The sequence below is a fragment of the Eublepharis macularius genome, chromosome 15 (genome assembly GCF_028583425.1).
Source record: "Eublepharis macularius isolate TG4126 chromosome 15, MPM_Emac_v1.0, whole genome shotgun sequence".
Taxonomy (NCBI): Eukaryota; Metazoa; Chordata; class Lepidosauria; order Squamata; family Eublepharidae; genus Eublepharis; species Eublepharis macularius.
Window position 1 is genome coordinate 51950906 of NC_072804.1, and position 20872 is coordinate 51971777.

The 20872-nt window shown below is 45.1% G+C and overlaps 1 protein-coding gene across 7 annotated transcripts in view; it reads right to left on the minus strand.

Moving 5' to 3' along the window:
* Window positions 1-617: 617 nt before the first annotated feature.
* The window catches only part of ARHGEF1 (Rho guanine nucleotide exchange factor 1), a 56163-nt gene continuing 35908 nt past the window's right edge, over window positions 618-20872 (minus strand). For 6 of the 7 annotated variants that reach the window (XM_054998986.1, XM_054998985.1, XM_054998984.1 and 3 more), the window contains 15 exons: window positions 20368-20450; window positions 19452-19577; window positions 18788-18902; window positions 18450-18550; window positions 17908-17985; window positions 17293-17368; window positions 16306-16473; window positions 14926-15013; window positions 14503-14604; window positions 8692-8753; window positions 8058-8225; window positions 7752-7937; window positions 6913-7067; window positions 5493-5590; window positions 618-4719 (listed from right to left, as the gene is read on the minus strand). In XM_054998986.1, the coding sequence (XP_054854961.1) occupies window positions 5513-5590; window positions 6913-7067; window positions 7752-7937; window positions 8058-8225; window positions 8692-8753; window positions 14503-14604; window positions 14926-15013; window positions 16306-16473; window positions 17293-17368; window positions 17908-17985; window positions 18450-18550; window positions 18788-18902; window positions 19452-19577; window positions 20368-20450 (1586 nt within the window). In that variant the 3' untranslated portion in view covers window positions 618-4719; window positions 5493-5512. The remainder of the gene's footprint in view (window positions 4720-5492; window positions 5591-6912; window positions 7068-7751; window positions 7938-8057; window positions 8226-8691; window positions 8754-14502; window positions 14605-14925; window positions 15014-16305; window positions 16474-17292; window positions 17369-17907; window positions 17986-18449; window positions 18551-18787; window positions 18903-19451; window positions 19578-20367; window positions 20451-20872) is intronic. The other variant, XM_054998983.1, reaches the window with a different exon arrangement.

Sequence of the window (20872 nt, forward strand, 5' to 3'; positions counted from 1 at the left end):
GAATCTTCTGTTAGCCTTTCTCTAGTGACTGCCACCACCACCTCATTAAATAGTTCCCAGGATTCCTTTGGAATAGAAAATTAATGGTATATTATTTTAGCGGGGAGGGGCAGGCATGGCCCAAACAAAGGCTGCGACAATTCTGATCAAAAGGAAACTTGTCCTTATTTCTACTGAGATCAATATGGTAGAGTCAAAAATCCATTTTATGGCCTGTGCCCCTCATTCTGGCCACTCTCTGATTTCAGTTAAAGAGGCCTGAGGGTATTCACTCTCATACCATTTTAGAAACTAAACTTGTCTATGCCTGGATTGTAGCTGGACAGGAGGCTGCTGTGGCATAGTGGTTAAATAGCTGGACTGTGAATCAGCACTCTGCTGGTTCGATTCCCACTACTGCCATGAGCTCTGTAGGTGGCCTTGGGTCAGCCACTCCTCTCAGCACAGCTCCCCAGCTGTGTTACTGGGATAATGATAACACCGACTTTGTTCACTGCTCTGAGTGGGGCACTAATCTGTCTAGAAGAGACAGATGGGTAAAACAGAAGACACAAACGGATAAAAACAGAAGAAAAACAAAGGGATCAACAAGTGGAAAGAGAAAAGGCACCAGGGGCTGTGATGAATATATATTTTAATTTGGCATCTTTACAAGAATATCTTTGGTTCAGTCTCTTTCTTTCTCCTACTACACGTACCTTTAGTCCCTCCAACAACATACACAAAGCCTTGATTTCTCCTTAGACAAGAGGAAAGAAGGAAGGAAGATGAAATGGGTACAAACCCTTCCTTTATACCCACCTTAGAAAGGAATGCTGGTCTTCCCTCTCCGCAACCCATCTCGCCTTCCATTCCTTCCTTATTCAGACCCAAATTCTACTCTATTCCCATCTCTGGGAAAAAGAGCTTTATTTTCTCTCTACTGTTTCCACTGCAAAAAACTTTCTAAGTGGAGGGTAACACTTTCTTTCCGTTCTGCAATTTTTTCCCCCTCTGATACTTTCAAATATATAAAGAAAAAAATATTACAAGTCTGAAGGAAGACATTATTGCAGAGTAAATCCAAAAAAAAGGGGAGGGGGGAAGAGTCATTTTTGTACTGAGCCCTGTGAACGCACAATGAATTCTGGCCCAGGAAACCATTCTCAAGATTACAGATTAGCTACCCACTGGTAGTTTCTTCTAATTCAGATGATATGGGGAAAGGTTAGAGGGGAGGCAGATTAAAGACGGGCCAAGCTCCAAAAGGTGTTATGCTTTTCAGAGTGAGTTCAAAAAACAAAGAAAACATTTCAATCAAGTTAGTGACTGTGAGAACACTCCAGTGGCCAAATAAGATAGGTAAAATAGCACAGATGAGCAAAGTGATGTGAGAATGCATTCAGATGTGGACTGAGTGGCCCAACTCTGTTTGTCTATCCAAACAAAAAAAACCCCATATTGTGCATTACATTTTTCACCACTCTTGGTGGCGGCGATTGCAATTTTTCTGAAGAAATCATCTACCTCTGGCTAGAAAAACGCACACTTTAGTCAGAGGTAATATAGTGGGTACTAAGCAAAATCAGCAAGAATAACCCACTGAATTTTAGCAAATGAACTTGCTCATTTTGCATATTATTCCATTCCCAGAATTGCAGGATTTTTAAACAGTTTGGAGTTGGGGGGTGGGGGTGACTGGAAAAGATTTTAAAAAGCAAACAATGAGTCTGTGTAAAGCTCTGGATTTTTCGGCAGAAGTCCTGCTCAGACTTCTGAGGTTTCAGCATCCATCTTTCTTTACATTCGTAACAGCTGGAAAATTACTTTAAACTGCACTCCTCCAAACCCTGCCTGAAATGCGAGATTCTGAGGATGTCACATTACGCACAGGGCCCTTCCTACAGATTTGGAAAATGGAAACTATATTTGATTCACTCTCAACTCAACCTTGATTTTGGTGTAATTCCGTGAGAGACAGTAAGAGTTAAGGAGAAAAGGAGACAAACACAGTGGGCATTTCTGAATGTTTGGAACAATAGAATGTGTGGCACGGGGAATTCAACCTCAATCTGTGATCTTGAGAATGGTTCTTAAAGCGAAGAACAGCATCAGAAACAAGGGTCACAGGGAAGAGCGGCAGCATTTTTTCAGCTTGGGAGTCCAGATTTTTAAAAACAGTGTGATTTTCACCTGTCTGACTATAACGGATTTGGTGGGGGCTATTACACCCTCCATAATACTGGAAAGCCAAGGACAAAAATCTTACTCTTTTACTCTTTATGCTTGGTTATGCTTTCTTTGTACAGCAGCAGACAAAACAAAATACCTACATATCACTCTTTTTTTTAAAAAAAGCCTCGGGTTTCTTGTTGGAAGGCCCAGCTAAGGGAGTCTAATCTACTCCCTTATATTCACTTTTATATATTTATATATATATATATATAATAACCCAGCAAAATATGAATTTTCTTAAAAATACAAATACATTATTAACACATATAAAGGCACTGTGGAAGAGGAGGAACATGTGCGCCAGTAATTTATTCACTGCATGGCATGGGGGGGGGGGCGTGTTCTGGTTTTGCCTGCTCACTGCTCCCCCTCTGAGACACATCCTTTCCCCACACTTGCTAGGCCAGGCCCCAAGCCCCACCCACCCCACTGACCCTCTGCCAAATCCATCTTTTGCCTACCCTCAAGTAATAGGAATATTTCAAGAGGACACGCTATGTTGCATACCCAATCCCACAGGTGAGACAAAATGGCCAAACCGTGTGTGTGTCAGTGCACTTGTGTGAACAGAAGGGCATAATGCTGGCAGGTACAGTAAGCAGAGGAGTCAGAAGCAGATAAGGAAACCCAGAGGCCGGGTGCTTAGTGCCCACCCCACGGCCCCAAAGGAAGCTCACTGCCATATGCAATCCCAAGAGGCCCAGAGGCAGGAGGCACCAGCAATTCCTTCACCTCCATCCTCCGAAATACTACACTGGCCAATCAGACCTGTGCCCCAGAGCGGCTCCACTGAGTTACACCACAGCGCCACCTGCTGTCCATTTTGTGGAGCAGCCAGCAACAATAAGGCATGGGGAAATGTTAAGAGGCTTTTCGGCTCAAGCGTGGATAGCATTTGCAGCCCAAGTAAATGCTCACTGTTCCCCAGAGAAACGTGGTGGGTTTCTCCTAACTCAGATGCTACATCTGTGGCAGTTCATGGCAAACTTCACAGATAGAAACAGCACCTAGATCTACCGGGACGAGGGGAAGAAGAGCCCTGGTTAGAACTATGCCGTGAAAGCCAGGTAGAACCTCAGTTAGAGTGGACTCGTTCTTAAGTTTACCCAGTACGCTGCTGCAATAAGTATCCAACTCCAAACAGCCCTGGATATGCCAAGGGAGACACAGGGAATGGAGGGGTGAGGCAAGGGAGGCTGGGTGGAACTTCCCTGAAAAGGGCAAGAGTTTGTAAACTTTCTATACAAAGCAACACCAGAGCTTCTGTTGTGGAATCCCTAGGGGTGGCAGAGGACAAGGTTCCCCAGAGGACAAGGTTCCCCAGAACACAGTTTAAACTACTGCGCTAGGGCAAGAGCTTTCATCTTTTCCAGACTCAGAACCATCTTTATCCTGATAGAACTCATTTCGAGATCTGTTGAGATCTGTCACCCTCCTCTCTTCTTCAGACAATCTCTCTCTCTCTTAGCCTCTTTATTTCCTCTCACCTCTCTAGAAGACGGATGTAGCACTCCTGGAACAATCCAGCTAGGTTTGTGGCCGTGTGGCTGAAGGCCAGGGCTTGGCAGAAGAGGGCTGGCAAAAGTTAGGAGGCCCAAAACAAAATATTTCCCTTCTGGCAGCCGGATTGGAGCCGGCACGCCTGTGCAATAGGTTCTGCCTTAAAAGCTGCAGTAAGGGCGAGCTCCAGTTTGCAGGTTGGGAGGGAGAGAGGGAAAGTGGGTAGGGGACAGTGCCGCCATTCCCAGAATAAAGATGGCAGGAAAGAACACGAAAGGAGGAAGGATGATTTGAAGGAAGAAATGGGGAGACAGGAGAAGAGGTACAGCAAACTGAGGGCAGCAAAAGTTTCCAGCGGAGCGGGGTCCTTCCCATGGAACTCACAACCAACGGCTTTTTAAGAGATCCATGCACGGGAATCGAACCATTGCAGTGAAGGACGATGCCCACCCCCCTAGGTGCAGAACAGCCACACCTGGTGGGGATCACCTGAGATACTGCTGGCACACCCTCCTTGATGAGCTCCTCTGCGTTATCTGTTTGGCCACCACTGCTGAGCAGGAAGCCAAGTTCTGTGGATGTACGTCCGAGCCCAGACTAGCTATCCATAGAACACCCCAGTGAAGCTACTTTGCCCCCGTCTCTGGTCCACCAGGAAGTTGTCACTTGCACCGACCCCTCTTTGGCACCAACTCACTACTCGTGTTGTTAAAGGAAAAGTTTACAACCCCCAGAACACCTTTTTATCCTGATGAAACAGCTGCACCCCGGGCCTTAAGGCAGCCGTGGACTTCCACGATGATGTACCTCCTTGATCTCTAAAGGAGGACCTTGATAACATGGTCCGCGCAACAAATATAGAACCCCAGAATCTCTTCCTACACTACAAATCCTCTATACAAAAAGCAGCAAAGGTCCCACTCGGTCGCCAATGCTGGGAAAAGGACCATCCAGCAGGAGAAAGCAGTTGGCGCAGAGATCTCTTCCTCTTTGGTTGCGATGGGCCTGGGAAAGGAGAAGAAAAACCAAGACAAAAGCACCATGAGAAGGGGGGCAACCGGATATGCCAGAGAAGCCTGGAATATGAGGTTGGGATTTGGGGGATAGTTTTCATCACTCACCAGTGCCTTGCCTTTAAAAAAAATGGGGGGGGGGCAAACCCTTGCTCCAAAGCCCCACTTCCCCAGCCAAAAGGCCACCTGCTAAACTTGGGTGGGGAAGGCGGGCCTTGGGCAGGCACTGAACGTGGAAACCTCCCCTGGGCCTGATCCGAATCACGAGTCTACCTTATCTCAATGCAATCAAGCCCAGGGGACCACAGAATGACAACATTCCTGAGGCATCACCTTTTTGGAACCAATTTTGAGGGCTGTGCCCGCTCTTACACCCCAAGTGCTGAGTTCAAATCCCTATCGAGCCCTGAAAAGCTCACTGGGCGGCATCTGGGCCAGTTGCTATCCTGAAGGCTAACCCTACTCTGGGCAGAGATGTTAGGAAGCTGAAAAAGGGTGGCCGAGGAACAGCCCTGAGCTCTTGGAGAAACGGGCAAGAGAAAGACGTCCATCAAAATCAATCACACAGACAACCGGCGCTCCCTGCAAAGTGCAGACAGCTGCTGTTTAAAGATCCACACTGACTGAAGCTCCGACCACCTACTCCAAAGCTCCGACCACCTCTCCTGCAGAGATTAGTTGAATGGAAACAGGTTTTCTGGCAGAAAAGGCTCAGGGACAAAGGAGGCTCAGGGCCCCAGAGCAGGTGCCTCTTTCCCCCATTACCTTCCACATTGGTCTCTGCCTCATGTGAAGCTGGGATGTTGAGGCGACGTGAGTTTCCCCATCAGCTGCTGGAGGTGCCAATATTCTGCTTCAATATCCTAGTAGGGGAGACAAACATACGGAGAACATTCCCCAAGCTGGAACAGGAGAGAGAAAAAAAGCTCACGCACATGCAACAGTACCTGATGGTCTCCGGCCTGTCCACATCTAAGCCTGTTGGCAAATTCAAGATACAGATAATAATATGCGGAGGGATTGTGCAATAGGAATGCCACTATGTTTTATTAACAGAAATAGCTTTTAACCACTTTGTTACCCTGTTTTATATTTTGATATGATCTGCTCAGAGCCTGTTTTACAGGGGGAGCAGAATACAAGTGCAATAAAATAAAATTAAAATTAAGAATAAATAACGATAACAACTGCACTTACAACTTGCACTGCTCTTCTAGACAGATTAGAGCCTCACCCAGAGTGGTGAACAAGTTAGCGTTATTATTATCCCCACAATACAGCTGGGGGAGCTGGGGCTGAGAGGAGCAGCTTACCCAGGGCCACCTGCTGAGATCATGGCAGTAGCACAAGTCAAACCAGCAGAGTGCTGATTCACAGTCCAACCACTTAACAACTGTGCTACAGCAGCTCCCTTACGGTAATAACTGTTCCTGTATACTGCTCTTCTAGACAGATTAGTACCCCGCTCAGAACAGTGAATAGCCAATGTTATTATCATCCTCACAATATAGCTGGGGAGCTGGGCTGAGAGGAGTGGCTGACCAAAGGCCACCTGCTGAGCTCATGGCCATAATGGGAGTCAAACCAGCAGAGTGCTGATTCGCAGCCCAACCACTTAACTATTATACTACAGGACTGGAATTCATTCACAATCAGGGTTTGGTGATGGCTTGCTAAGTGAGCCAAAATGTCAGACTGGGGATTCTGGGAATATCCCAGCATGCACTGCAAATGCAAATGGATCTCAGTTCTCGTATCATCTAAGGACGGCTCACTCAAGGGCAGTAGACATTCCAGAGGCAGAATACGGCTTCTTGGCAATCTCAACTTGTATAAGTTTCTAGTCCTCACAGACACGAGAAAAGGGCTTGTTTTCACAGAAGCTTTTGGAATTAAAACCTTTCAGTGATAAGGAGGTGGAGTTTTTCTGTCCCTCACAGCTCCCTATACCTTCCCCCCAACTATTCAACCCCAATGGGAGCTTTCAGTCCCCACACGGCTGCTGCCTGCCCACCAAACTCCAGCCCTTCCATCCTTCCAACCCAGCTGTTTTAAAATTTCAACAAGCTGTGAAAGTATCAGTTCCAGAATTCATTTATGCCAGCAGAGCGAGCGGCGTGCACCGCATTTTCTGAGCATGCAATGTGGGGTTCCTAAGCCCCGCAAGGCCCTGCCATACTCCTACCTTCAGTCCCTGAACTGCATCTTCCAGAAGTCGCAAGTGGTGTTTCACCCCGTCCGACTGCTGGTGTGAAAGAACGATGGGGGAGCTGTGCCCTTCCCTGTCCAAGTGCTCTGAATTCCACTCTGGCTCCTGTGGGCCATTCGGGGTCCCTTCTGCTAGAGACAAAGGTGTATCCTCAGCACATGGTTCTTTCTCGTCCCAACAATGCAAAGCTTCCCCGGTCAATTGTCTCTCCAACACAGGGCCGGAGCTAGGGTTCTCGGCGCCCGTGACAACCCAAGTCCGGCTGCCCTCGTGTGTGCGTGCAGCGCGCATGCACTCCCGATGCTGCATGATGATGTCACTTTGTGATGTCATCATGCAGAGCGGTGGCAGCACCGGAGGCTGGGAGGCTGCCTGCACCACTTGCCTGCCCCGCTGAGGGGGTGGCCAGCTTGCCGCACGCTCCCTGTCCTGAGGGGGTGGCCTCCCAGCCCTCTGTGCCACTCGCTTGCCCGGCTGAGAAGGCGGCCAGCTTGCCGCGGCACCCTGTCCTGCTGGGCAAGCGAATGGTGCGGGCAGCCACTCAGCCGCCCGCGCTGCCACCGGCGTGCTCCCGGCGGTTGGCAGCTGCGCCCGGCGCCCCCTCTTTAGTGGCGCCAGGGACAGACTACCCCCCCGCCCTCCCTTAATCCGACCCTGCTCCAACACTGTCCCTCTGACACCCCTCTCACGTCACACCCTGTTTTTTCAGAATATACCACTTTGTGGTTCAGTGTCTCCCAACACGATTTCCCACTTACACCCCTAGAGTTTCCCCCCCAGCTTGCCTCTCCATTCCTGGATTTCCCAGCACATACCTGTTCTCAGACTCTCGCTCTGGTGCTCCGCGCTATTCTCCATCTCAGATCTGTCTCCCATTTCCCACTCTTCTTCCTCTTCCCCATCACAGGAGTTCCCATTCTCCGGGGGACGATCCACGCTGTCCGCAGGGAAGCCAGTCTCGACTTCCTCCGATACCTGCAGTAGCCTCTTCAGTGCCAGTACTGCAGGGACATAAGAATTACGGAGATTACACTCTTCCTGGGGGTTTGGCTGAGGTTGTGCCACTGTTGCAGGGAAAGGAGGAATCTATGAAGAAAGGAGGGGAGATTGGGCTTGCGCACCTCTCTCCTGCGCAGCAGCTGCGAGAGTTCCGTGCCCTTCGGGCCGTGGCTTATAGAGGGGCAGGATGTCGGCCAAGAACTCCTCCATGACCTTGCTAGACCTCTGCTCACCCACTTGGCCACGCTCCTCAAATTCGGCCCCTTCCAGCGTGCTGTCCTTCTCCCGTTCTGGCGTGCAGGAACAAAAGGCCGATTAGATCCTTGCCCTTAAGCTCCATGATCCTCTTTCCTAAGGCCCTAACCTCAAGAACGATTCAGCAGGTCTTCTCCCTCCCGCACATTTTCTAGTTTCTCCTCTCCTGCCTTTTAGGAATAGGAGAATCTCTTTCCTGGATCGGATCAGGTATCCTTTCTTTCCTAGCCTAGCATCCTGTCTCCTACAATGGCCAACCCAAAGGCCAAAGCTCGCCCCGACTGATGGGCCCCGCAATGACAAGCATTCAGAGGTACACTGCCTCTGAACATGGAGGCCCCATTTAGCCAACTTTCCCTGTTGAATTTTATCGATCTCTGAATTTTGCCGGATGCCCCCAATTTCTAGCATTAAGAGAGTGTGAGAGAAAAATACTCTCTAAATTCTTCTCCACACCATGAATGCTACTCCCAGTTGTAAACCACTCCCCGCAAACCTCACCTTCAGGCTGCAGCACCTCCTTGCTGCCGTTCTCTGTACCACCGAGCAGCGGCTCTGGGTAACTGTTGGGAGGAAAATATATCTCAAATGCATGTTTTTGCCAGAAACCCAAGGAATGTGTAATACTCCAATACCGTGTAAATGCAAAAGTCCTTCCCCCTGAGCATGATATTCTTGTTTCATCTTTTATTTGTGCATATGTTATGCGCTGTCAAGTAGTCTCTGACCTATGGCGACCTTATCAATGAAAGACCTCCAAAATGTCCTATCATTAACAGACTTCCTCAGATCCTGCAAACTGGAAGCTGTGGCTTATTTTATTGAGTCCAGCCATCTCATTTCAGGTCTTCCTCTTTTCCTACTGCCATCCACTTTTCCTAGCATTATAGACTTTTCCAGAGAATCTTGTCTTCCCATGAGGGGACCAAAGTACGATAGCCTCAGTCTTGTCATTTTAGCTTCTAGGGAGAATTCGGGCTTGATTTGATCTAGTACCCACTTATTTGTCTTTTTGGCTGTCCATGGTATCTGCAGACCTCTCCTCCAGCACCACATTTCAAATGAATCAATTTTCTTCCTGTCAGCTTTCTTCGCTTTTATTTACTGATTTATATTAAAGTACTTTTTATCGAGCCTTCCCCTCCTCTCCAAAAAGGGGCTCAAGGCTTTTGGTTTGGGAGAAAGGGTTATTATTAATGAAGACCTGTTACAAACGGAAGAGAATATTGCGTTGCTGCGAAGAGAGACCAAGTTCTTCCTGCAATACAATTTGAATAAAGAAGTATCGACAAATAAGGTTTGGGACACACATAAGGCCGTGATCAGAGGGATACTAATGGACTTGAACGCGAGAGACAGGAGGAAAAAGGAGGAGAAAAGACAAGAAATTATGGAAAAAATTAAAGCCAAAGAAATTCAGCTCAAAAAGAGACCAGGCAAAAAGAAAATATATCAGGATATAAAAATATTGCAAGAACAGTTATCGGCAATGAACAATAAAGAATTGGAGTGGAATTTAAAGAGGATGAATCAGAGGTCGTTTGAAGGCGCAAACATACCTGGGAAATATTTGGCATGGCAACTAAAAAAGAGGAAGGAGAAGAAAACTATTAGTACGATACGAGAAGATGATAAGCTATTAAGTGATCAAGTCGCCATTAGTAGAGCCTTTTTTAAATTTTATGCAAAATTGTACCCAAAAAAAAGAGGTGAACAAAGATTCAATAGCGGAATATTTAGATAAGACGAAACTTCCGACACTTTCTGAAGAATGGAAAGAGAAACTGAATAAGGAAGTGACAGAAGAAGAAATAAAAGAAGCTATTCAATCAACGAAATTGGGGAAGGTGCCAGGCCCGGATGGACTAACGGCAAAATTTTATAAAATAATGGGCCAAGAATTGGCACCTCTCCTGAAAGAGGTGATGAATGGTGCTATGCAGGATCAAGAGATTCCTGATTCTTGGAAGGAGGCTAACATATCATTGATTCCAAAAGAAGGACAAGATTTGACTAATGTTAAAAATTATAGACCAATTTCACTGTTGAACAATGATTATAAAATATTTGCAAAGATGTTGGCGGAAAGAATTAAAGGATGGATGTCGGAATTCATTGCAGATGAACAAGCGGGATTTTTACCTAATAGACAAATTAGAGACAATTTGAGAACAGTAATAAATGCTATTGAATATTATGATAAGCATTGTGATAAGGTTGGTTTCTTTTTCGTAGACGCAGAAAAAGCATTTGACAATCTGAACTGGGACTTTATGTTCGCCACCATGGAAAAGCTCCAAATGGGAGAAAAGTTCATACAAGCAGTTAAAGGAATTTATAAAGACCAAAGTGCAGCGATTGTAGTGAATGACGATTTGACAAAAAACTGAAAATAAGCAAAGGCACAAGGCAAGGCTGCCCATTGTCTCCATTGCTGTTCATATTGATTTTGGAGATATTGATGATTCAGATACGAGAGGACGACACAATCCGAGGTATAAAGATAAGAGAGTTTACCTACAAGGTCAGAGCATTTGCGGAGGACATAATGTTGATTGTAGAGGATCCAATTGACAATATGCCAAAGGTAATAAAGAAGATAAAGGAATTTGGAGATCTGGCTGGTTTTTTTTGTAAATAAAGAGAAGTCAAAGATACTATGCAAAAATATGACCAAACAGAAACAACAAGAATTGATGGAATTAACCGGCTGCGAGGTAACAAACAAAGTAAAATACTTGGGAATTGAACTAACCGCAAAAAATATAGACTTATTTAAGAACAACTATGAGAAATTGTGGATACAAATAGAGAGAGACTTGATAAAGTGGAACAAGTTGAATTTATCATGGCTGGGCAGAATCGAGACAATAAAAATGAATGTTTTACCTCGTGTGATGTTTCTGCTACAAACGATTCCGATTATCCGAGACTCTAAACAATTTGAAAAATGGCAAAGAAAAATTTCAAATTTTGTGTGGGCAGGCAAGAAACCACGTGTTAAAATGAAAGTGTTACAGGATGCGAAAGAAAGAGGTGGCTTGCAACTGCCCAACTTAAGACTGTATTATGAAGCAATTTGTTTGACATGGATAAAGGATTGGATAACGCTGAAAAATCGCAAGCTTCTGGCATTGGAAGGTTATAGGAAAATATTTGGATGGCATGCATACCTATGGTACGATAAAATAAAAGCGGACTCTCTGTTTCTGCATCACTATATTAGAAGAAGCCTCTTCACAATCTGGAAGAAATATAAGATGTATCTGGAAGATCAAATCCCCTCTTGGGTGGTCCCGTATGAAGTAATAGACCCGAGAACTGTCGAGAATGAGCAGCAATGTTTAACTTATAAGGAGATAACACAAATACAATATTCAACATTAAGAATAAAGTCACAAGAAGAATGGTCTCCTTGTTATAGTTGGCTTCAATACAGACAGATAAGGGATCTTTATAAATTGGACTGTTCAAGGGGAGGAATAAGAATGGAAAATACAGAATTGGAAGAAGTAATGCTACAAGAAGGCAAGAAACAAATCTCAAAGATCTATAAGATACTTCTAAAATGGTACACTGAGGATGAAATAGTAAAAGTACAGATGGTGAAGTGGGCTATAAATTTTCATAAAGAAATAGCAATGGAGGCATGGGAGCACTTGTGGAAGAATACAATTAAGATTACAACATGCACGAATATTAAAGAAAATGTATACAAGATGATATACAGATGGTACTTAACACCGAAGAAAATTGCGCTGGGGAATGCTAAAATGTCAGATAAGTGCTGGAAATGTAAAAAGTATGAAGGATCATTATATCATATGTGGTGGACTTGTGAAGTAGCAAAGCAGTACTGGGGAGATATAATAGAAGTAATTAATGAGGTGTTACAAACCCAAATAAATAAGAACCCAGAACTGCTGCTATTAAATTTGGGAATGGAGAATGTTCCAGTGCAAAATAGAACATTGTTATTTTATATGACAGCTGCAGCAAGATTACTGTATGCGCAGAAATGGAAAGTGCAAGAAGTACCTACTGTAGAGGACTGGATTTACAAATTGCTGTACATGGCAGAGATGGATAAAATGACAAGAAAACTTAAAGATCTAGATCCGGGACAGTATTTGGCGGACTGGGCGAAACTGAAACAATTTTTGGAAAAAAAATGGGATGTGAAAGGAGAACTGTGGCAGTTTGAGAACTTTTGAAATAAGACATTTTAAACAGAAGAGAGAAGTGACTTTACCATTAAGAATGTATACCTATTTTAGTCTAAGCTTGGATCATAATATTTAAAGAATAAGATAGGGAAGTTATGTTAAGTAATACTTTTATCAGAGTACATGAATAAGGGAATAGTTAAACAAATATACTGATGGGGTATACTATATATATTATTATGTTGGTAGATTAGATTGTACATTATATGATGAATGTGTAGTATGGTGCTGTGTGCGGTGCCACATTGGTGGCAGGGTGCACAGTAGGGGTGTTCATACATATTATAATGATAATAGTATATTTGATAGAATATATGTTTAAAAGAAATAGAATATGTTTAAACTAAGACTTTTGTTATATATTATATTATATTATATTATATTATATTATATTATATTATATTATATTATATTATATTATATTATATTATATTATATTATATTATATTATATTATATTATGAGGGGTATAAGATTTATACTATATTGATAGTATAATTGATAGATGTATATTATACTGATAGAATATTTGATAGTATAATTGATAGAAGTATGCTATATTGATAGTATATTTGATATATATGATAGAATACCTGGGGAAAAAAAATTAGAATGTGCTTAGACTAAGGGAATTATTAAGTAATAAGAGGGGGCAAGGGTTGGAAAGCTGTTGGAAGTCGATAGAGAGGGGGGGAGGAAAAGGGTGGGGATAGGGCTAATTAGATATCGAGGGAATGTATGTATGGAATTTGAAAAAGTATACTCACCAATAAAAATTAAAAAAAAAAAAACTTTCCAACATCAGCCTCCTGTTGGAGGCTCCAGGCTGTGAATTCTGACAAGACTCTGTCCAAGCTTTTTACGGTGGCTTGTATCTTCCCATGACACTCAACCAAGGTTGAAGGGTCCCTCCAGCATCAAAGGAAAGATCCTGATAGTCCGGAGGAAGGCTGAGCTGAGCCCGCATTGAAAAAATTCTGTTCATACAAGGTGATGCAACTTCCCAGCCAAGTTGACTGCTCGACTCCCATGGCATGCGATGGTCATGATCCCAGAAAATATATTTTGCAGGATTCCTATTTCTTTTTCTGTTCATAGATCTTATGGACACTGAACTCATACAATGACATAGATGCCCCTTTTGGTCTTCTAGGGCTTTGCTCGAGCTGAGCACAGACCCTTTGGCACCAAAGAGGACATCATCGGAGACTACTCACTTGGTGCAGAAATGCCAAAAAGATGCCCTCCCATGTCCGCTGCCCTCGATTGGGTCAGAGTTGGCTGATCTTTGCCCACTCCCTTTGCCCATGTTTCAAAAAACTCAACATTGTTCCAGGAAGAAAGATTTGGTGCTTTCTTTTGGATTCTTCATTTCAGTGTTTCAGAATTCTATTTCCAACCTGTTCTCCTCCCCCCGATTCTCTCTGCTTATGGTCAATATTCTTGAGACTTGTTTTAAAACAGTAATGTTTCTAATGGAAATGTTGCAGTGTAGAGATGTTGACGGCAACTCTGGGACTTGGTCCCAAGGTGAGGAAATTATTATGATTATTTACAGAATTTATATCTCGCCTTTCTGCCCTTATCTGGGCACCATGGCAGCGAACAGATTAAAAACAGATGTAATAAATACAGATCTTAAGAATCATTAAAACCAATCAAAAACACATCATGCAAACAATGTAAACCAAGTTAAAGTACTCGCACACATAAAGACAACAACTGAAAACTGGGCAGGAAGCAGGGATTGTGGAGGGAATGCCAGAAGAAACAAAGAAAAATTTCACCTGGTGGTATAAGCCAGCAACAAAAGGGGGTAGGCACGTCTCTCTGGGGAGGGAGTTCCAGAGTTTTAATGCTACGACTGAGAACTCCTTTTCCCAGGTTAATTTCGGAAGTACCTGGAGCAAGGCCTCGGAAGATGACTGCCGTGGTTGGGTAGGTTCATAAGGGAGTAGGCGGTCCTTCGGAGATGCGGTCCCAAGCCACGTAGGACTTGGAATGAAAAACTTCCAAAGGAATTCCTGTATGACATCCTACCACAAAATCCTTCATCATTCCTTCTCTTCCAAGAGCGCCATACTTACTAGTGTGGCGAAGTTCTGCTTGGCACTGAATGGCGGGGCTTCCGGCGAGTTGAAGAAGGCAGTTTCAGAGATCCGGCCGTGTCACTGATCAGACTGCACCAGCTAGGAGGGGACAGAGGCAGGGATCAGTTGTATCCTAAAGTCGAGGAAGGCAGTTCCAAGAGACTCAACACATTGCCGGGGATGAGGCCCACCAGGAAGTGTTGTCCCTGGAACTCTAAGGCAAAGCCAGCCGGCACAAGCTCTATTATTACCACTCCAAATGCTCCTCAAATTAAGCTTAAGGCCTCTTTCCCCCCCTCTTTGTCAAGGGCCACTTAATGCAAATTCAGAAAGCTCCCTCTTGATGCCACGGTCACCTATTCCTTTCCACTCTGGCCTAAGGCATGTCAATTCTCCAGCCCTCCAGCCCCGATTTCTTACTTCTTTCTTTCAGACACTGTCTGTGCCACCAGCTCGTAGATCTGCGCCCCGTTCTCCCAGCTGAAGATTACATAGAAGGCCTTGCGATCTAAGAAGGAACAAAAAAGGAGAACAAGAGGAGGATCTTTGCTGGCGTTCATTTCAAGTGTACAACCAGGCATTTCCTTCATAAAAAGGAAGCCACAAAATACAATTTAGAAGACACTTTGCATCCAGCAGTTCCCGCACCCCAAGCGTGCCATGATCAGAAAGGCACTTTTTATGCCTTAAATCCACTGAAGCATAAACCCCCCACAAATTATAGGACTGGGCTGGAATCCAGCTTTTTGAGAATCTTTAATTTAAGAACGAGTAAGTTTCTAGTCCTTAGGGATAGTGTATATATGCTCTAAAATGTATGGGCTAAAATCTCAGAAGCCAGAGTGAGGTCGCTGAACAAGAGAGTGCCTGTGGTTAGATGGCGGACTACCCATGGACAGGGCCTCTCACCTTTATCTCTCCAAAAGTATGCATCTCCTACTAAGACATGACCTTGAGCATCTAGATGTCAGTTTTGCTACTTTGCCAGCTGCTGAGAATGTACTGATTGTTTATTCATAACGATAAGAGGTTCTCACAGAACCCGTGTAATCTTGCGCGCCAAAAACCTAACCATTGGTGGAGCGCGGGACTTTTCAAGTATATCACAACCAGTATGTTTTGATTCCTCACTTCTACCAAGCTTTGTGATGGAGTGCAGACCTGAACGGTAAAATCCTGAATAAAGCCTTTTCTATTGGAACAAATGCGTGTTCACTGGAGAGGGACCACCTGTCAGGGAGGGACTGACAGCCATACGACAAAATTCTGTTCCAACTGCTGCCCAGATTCTACAACTAGAATAATTTCCCATCGCAATGGTAGTGCTTGCAACAGAATTTTAGGTTCACATTAAGAGGGTAGGCTCAGGGATTTATTATCTTAACAGTTACAAGATTGAAGGCCTGGCCTTGATCTCTCTGCTGCCGTTTCTCAAGTTTCTTCAAGGCGTTTTTTCCCCCTCCACAACCACAAACATTCAGGAACTGAGTCACGCCACTGACTCATCTAGGGCAAGCATGTACATGGTGTTCTAGCAGCCAGCAGAGCTGAAGTTTTGGGGAGATGTTTTCCTCAGTCCTGCTACCCAAGTACTTAACTCATTTGGATGTGGCAAAGATTTTCTCTGTGTAACACGCAAGCTCCATCACAGTTCCCCAGCACACCTCTTTAAAAGCACATTCCTCATTTCGTTTCCCTGGGGGTGATGTACCATCCCCACGGAACAGGCGTTCAAGCCCTGGACAGCCCAGCCCGTCCCTGAGCTCTTGGAGAAACCACCCGCCTGTCTCCAATGCCCACCTGTGGCCACTTCGCGGGTCATGGCCGAATTGAGTTTGATGATGGGGCTGAGCATTTGCTTCCCATCAGGGGTCGGCGTGATGGTGCGGCTGTGACATTTCAGCACCAGGCGCTCCTCTTGTTTCTGAAGAAGGACCAAGATGTCGTCTAACAAGAGAACGTGGACATCTGGGAAAGGTGAGGGAGAAGAGAGAGTATGGGTCGAAAAAGGATAGGAAGAAAAAGGTCGGGGTGGGTGCTTCCCCACCTTCTTGCTCACCCCCACTTAGTTGGTAAGAGGAGATACGCCATTCGGCCTTCCCTAGAAGCCACAGCCATCTGAAGTTCTATCTACAATTCATAGATATGACCAAGGGTATGGCAGACAGGTATCTAGGCCCGGTCTGTCCCGAGGGCCTACTAAACCAAGCCCTGGAGAAAACCCTCAAATGTTTGCAGAATGACCCAGAACTGATCGGTGAAGAAGGCCAGAAGTGAGCAAGCAGCATAGTTGCCACATCTCTTGCCCAGGACACTCCAAGGGCTGAAAGAGCCAGTTTGGTGTAGTGGTTAAGAGCGGCAGGACTCTAATCTGGAGAACTGGGTTTGATTCCCCACCCCTCCGCTTGAAGCCAGCTGGGTGACCCTGAGTCAATCACAGCTCTCTCAGAGCTCTCTCAGTCCCATCCACCTCACAAGGGTGATTGGTGTGAGGATAATAACAACACTCTTTGTAAACCACTCTGAGTGCGGCATTAAGTTGTCCTGAAGAGCGATATCAAATGTTATTTTATTATTAAAGCCATGGGTGGAATGGTTGAGTTTTTTCCACAGTGAAAAGAAGCCTCTCTCTTTTTATTCTTAGGCCTCTTATTCTTATGCTCAGCACAGAGGGCCTAGAGTCCAAAAGAAAATGAACCTCTACAGCCACCCCCACCTGACTTTGTCCTGCTACGACCCACACCAAAGCCTGACAGAAGGAAAGAGATGGCATGCCCTTCAACTAACCGACTGATTTGTCCCTGGTCACTCGCCAAGTCAGAGGTCCCTCATAAACGAGCTTCCTGCTGGTGATGTCTGTGTTCTATGGAAAAAAAGGAAGATAAGAGTCCTCTTCATCCAACACACACTCATATGCAAAATTAAGAAATGGGCAGCAGAAATAAATTTGCAATCCTGGAAGAACCAATACCCATGGAAGCCCCCTGCCCCAGGTTCAGATCAAAGATCTCTGCCCTGTTGAAGTCTGTTCCCCAGACCTTGTCACAGAAATGAAGAGTGTCAATATTTAATGGCCAAATTACCCAGAGCAACCTCAGAACCCCATCTGGTATTTGCCATCTCTTCCCGCGCATTTCTTACAGGCGGAAACTCAAACAGTGCAGCATCTCTCCACACAAATAAAACACAGTGCTGGGAAATGGGGCACTTGCTGAATTTCTGCCTGTCATAAAAGGCCACAAAACTTGACCAGAAAACAGACAGCAATTTTGTTGGTGAGGTCTGGCGTCTATTCTCAGGTGCTCTTTCCCCTGCCAAAGGAGTTGAGCGTGAACAGACACACATTCTGTCAATAGTGACTACCCCACTGCTTGATGGAAAAAATACTAAGACAAAACTCACCCGAAATTCGCTAAGCAGAGGATCGGTGCTTTGCTTCAAATTGGAGAGATCCAAGCGACGCTGGTAATCTTTGAGTTTCTGAGGAGTGCAGTGAAGAAAGGGATGAGGGAGAGATTAATTCTCCAGTTCATATAATTGTAACAACTATGTTTGTACAGGCCAAGCATTAGAAATCCACAGAAACACCCAAACTGAGCGAGTGGTATGTCAAATGTTAATTATGAGCAAAATCATATCATATATTGGGATAAGAGAAGGCCAAAAAAGGAATGGAAGCAATAAAGAGCATCAGAAATTAGTTATAACAGCCTGGAATATGAAATACGACAAGGTTGAGAGTAATCCTCTCTTTTGCAAAATGGCTTAACTTGGAATGATTTGTATTGCACTTATGTGTTTCTCCGTTGTAGCTGCAGATGATGCATTATAATGTATATCTGCGGGTGTGGAATTAGGTTTTCAAATCAGGAAAAAAACAATAGGAACAGCGACCCTGACAGGCAGGCAGCAGCACGCAGGGCAACGGGGGGAACAACTCTCACCAGCAAATTCTCCATGTCACGCACGGCATGGTTGACGTGGTTCAGGATTTGTCGACAGCAGTCGGCTGCCCTCTGCACCTTTGCACGCTCCTCGTCCTCCTCTGGAAAGGTGGGGAGAGTTGAGACAGGTGGGAATGGGGCATCAGACCCCTCCTTAAATAGGACCCCCCACTGGTCCATTTATTGCCTGACGATAAATGGACGGACAGGACCTGGGCCTCACCCAAGAGACTTGGTCTATTTTGCCTCTCCTTTGGCCTCTCCCCTACTGCTTTGCTTTCAACCCACTCTTGTGCCTTCAAGCCCTGGACAAGCTCCGCAAATCTCCACCCGCTCACCAGTGCATTTGGCGATGTTGAGAAGCAGCAGCGGATACTTGGTCAGCCTCTGCATCTCGATCGGGATGATGTCCTTCAGCTGCAGCCGCCTGCAGCGAGGCTGGCTTTCTGCCTCCTGCAGGAAGAAGTGAAAATCCCTTGTGGTTGAGATGGGAGGGAGAAGGAGAGATGACGGGAAGGCACCTGCTTGGAATGGGTCTGCGGATCTGGACTTCAAACGGAGGAAGCCCACATTTTTTCCCACCCCTAACAACCCCCTAGAATATCTATTCTTCTTTATGATCAATATTTGAGTAATACTACTTGCCCCTAAAACAGAAAAGAAGTCTGAATTCTGTATTGCAGAAACCCAAAAGCTGAAAGGAAACATGCAAACTAATTTACATTATTCTATGTTTTAAATAACTTATTCTGCTTCTGCTGCTGGCCCAGGTAAGTCTCAAAAAGCAATCCCTCGAATCTAAAATGGAGTTCTCCGTTCTTTTTCAAGCTGAACTCAGGAGCCTTAAAAACTAGGGGAGGGAGGGAGGGGGAGAGAGAGAGAGAGAGAGAGAGAGAGAGAGAGAGAGAGAGAGAGAGAGAATTCTGCAGCCAAGACTGAACTCCACCTTCTAATGTGAAATTCTAGAAACCCAGGCTTGCTTTAAATGCCTCTGAAAGTTACCTGGATGAACTGGTTGAAACGGGGCTCCTTCTTCTGTTTGGCTTTCAGCTGCTCAAGGGCAAAAGACTGGCGGCTGCAGAAGCGGGCAGAGATCTTCTGGAACCAGCTACCTTCGGAGCCGTCAAACTGGGGGGAAAGCGAGTCACACAGAAAGACCCCTCACTTCTTTGCTCTGCATCACAACCTCCAGACTAACACAAGGTCCTCATCCACCTTTGCTCCACATGAATGAGCCACCACTTGAAACCAAACACTTTTATACAGAACTTTCACATTAACTTATGCATAATGTTATTTGCAAGGAAGTGTATACTTTAAAAAAAAAATCTCCTGCTAATAATTCCAGAGGTATTTGTCTCTTTCAGGAAAGATAAACAGGAGTCCGGGGTAATTTTGAATACTAGTCATTTTTTATTCTTGTATCAACTTTCATGGACTGGACTCCACTTCCTAAAATACTTGTAGCATAAATGATTCCATGGGGGGGATATAAATGGGCACACATGTCTCTCTATTTGTGTAGTGGCCCGATGAAAGCCCACAGCTAAATCTTGGCATGCTCTGAGAGTTAAACATGAATCATAGGATGCCGAGACTTAGCCCTAAAACCCATTACTGGGGTTAATGAAGCCCTGCCACAAGCAAAAGGGAAAATAAAGAATGCGCTCCACACTGAACAGAGAGTTTTCCTTACACAGATCAAGGATTCGGATGCAGCCGTTAACAAATATTTAGTCCTTGGTCTAACTTCTTTATAAGTGCTCAGACCTTAGCATGTGTTTATCTTCAGAAGCCATACACTGCCCTGTCCGTTGGACTAGTTTTATCATCCCCACCCAGGGCTGCCAGGTCTCTCCAATCCCCTCCTTGGACTATCCCCGATCCCTGCTCTAAATGAAAAGTATACACTTCTTACCCGCGCCAGCAGTGTATCCCCAATCTCAGAAACAAGAGAGTTGTTTTCCTCCCGGAGTTTCTTGAGTCTTTCTAGGAACAGTTCTGAGGACAGACAGACACCGAGAGATGAAGCAAAACCTCCGAGACGCTTATCACTCTCCAGCCCCAACATACCAAACATGCACACAGTCAAGCACCGGGAAGACAGGGGACAATACATGCACTTAGGGTTGCCAACTGCCTGGAGGACACAATGTCCTGTCCCTTTAACAGAGGCTTAATGGGATCTTATGCCTCCATGCCGTGAACAGCTGTTCATTTCCACACGCTATTAAAGGAATGGGACATTCTTCTCCAGGACTGCTGGCAACCGTAGATGCACTAGCAGGCCCAAGTGTGCAATCCCATAATTTGGGTTGATCATCATTTTGGGAATAAAATATGAGAGTTCTGGTACAAGACTGCACTAGACCAAGAGAAATACCATATGGAGCCCCAACTGTGCGTTCATATGTTGCTTTCGT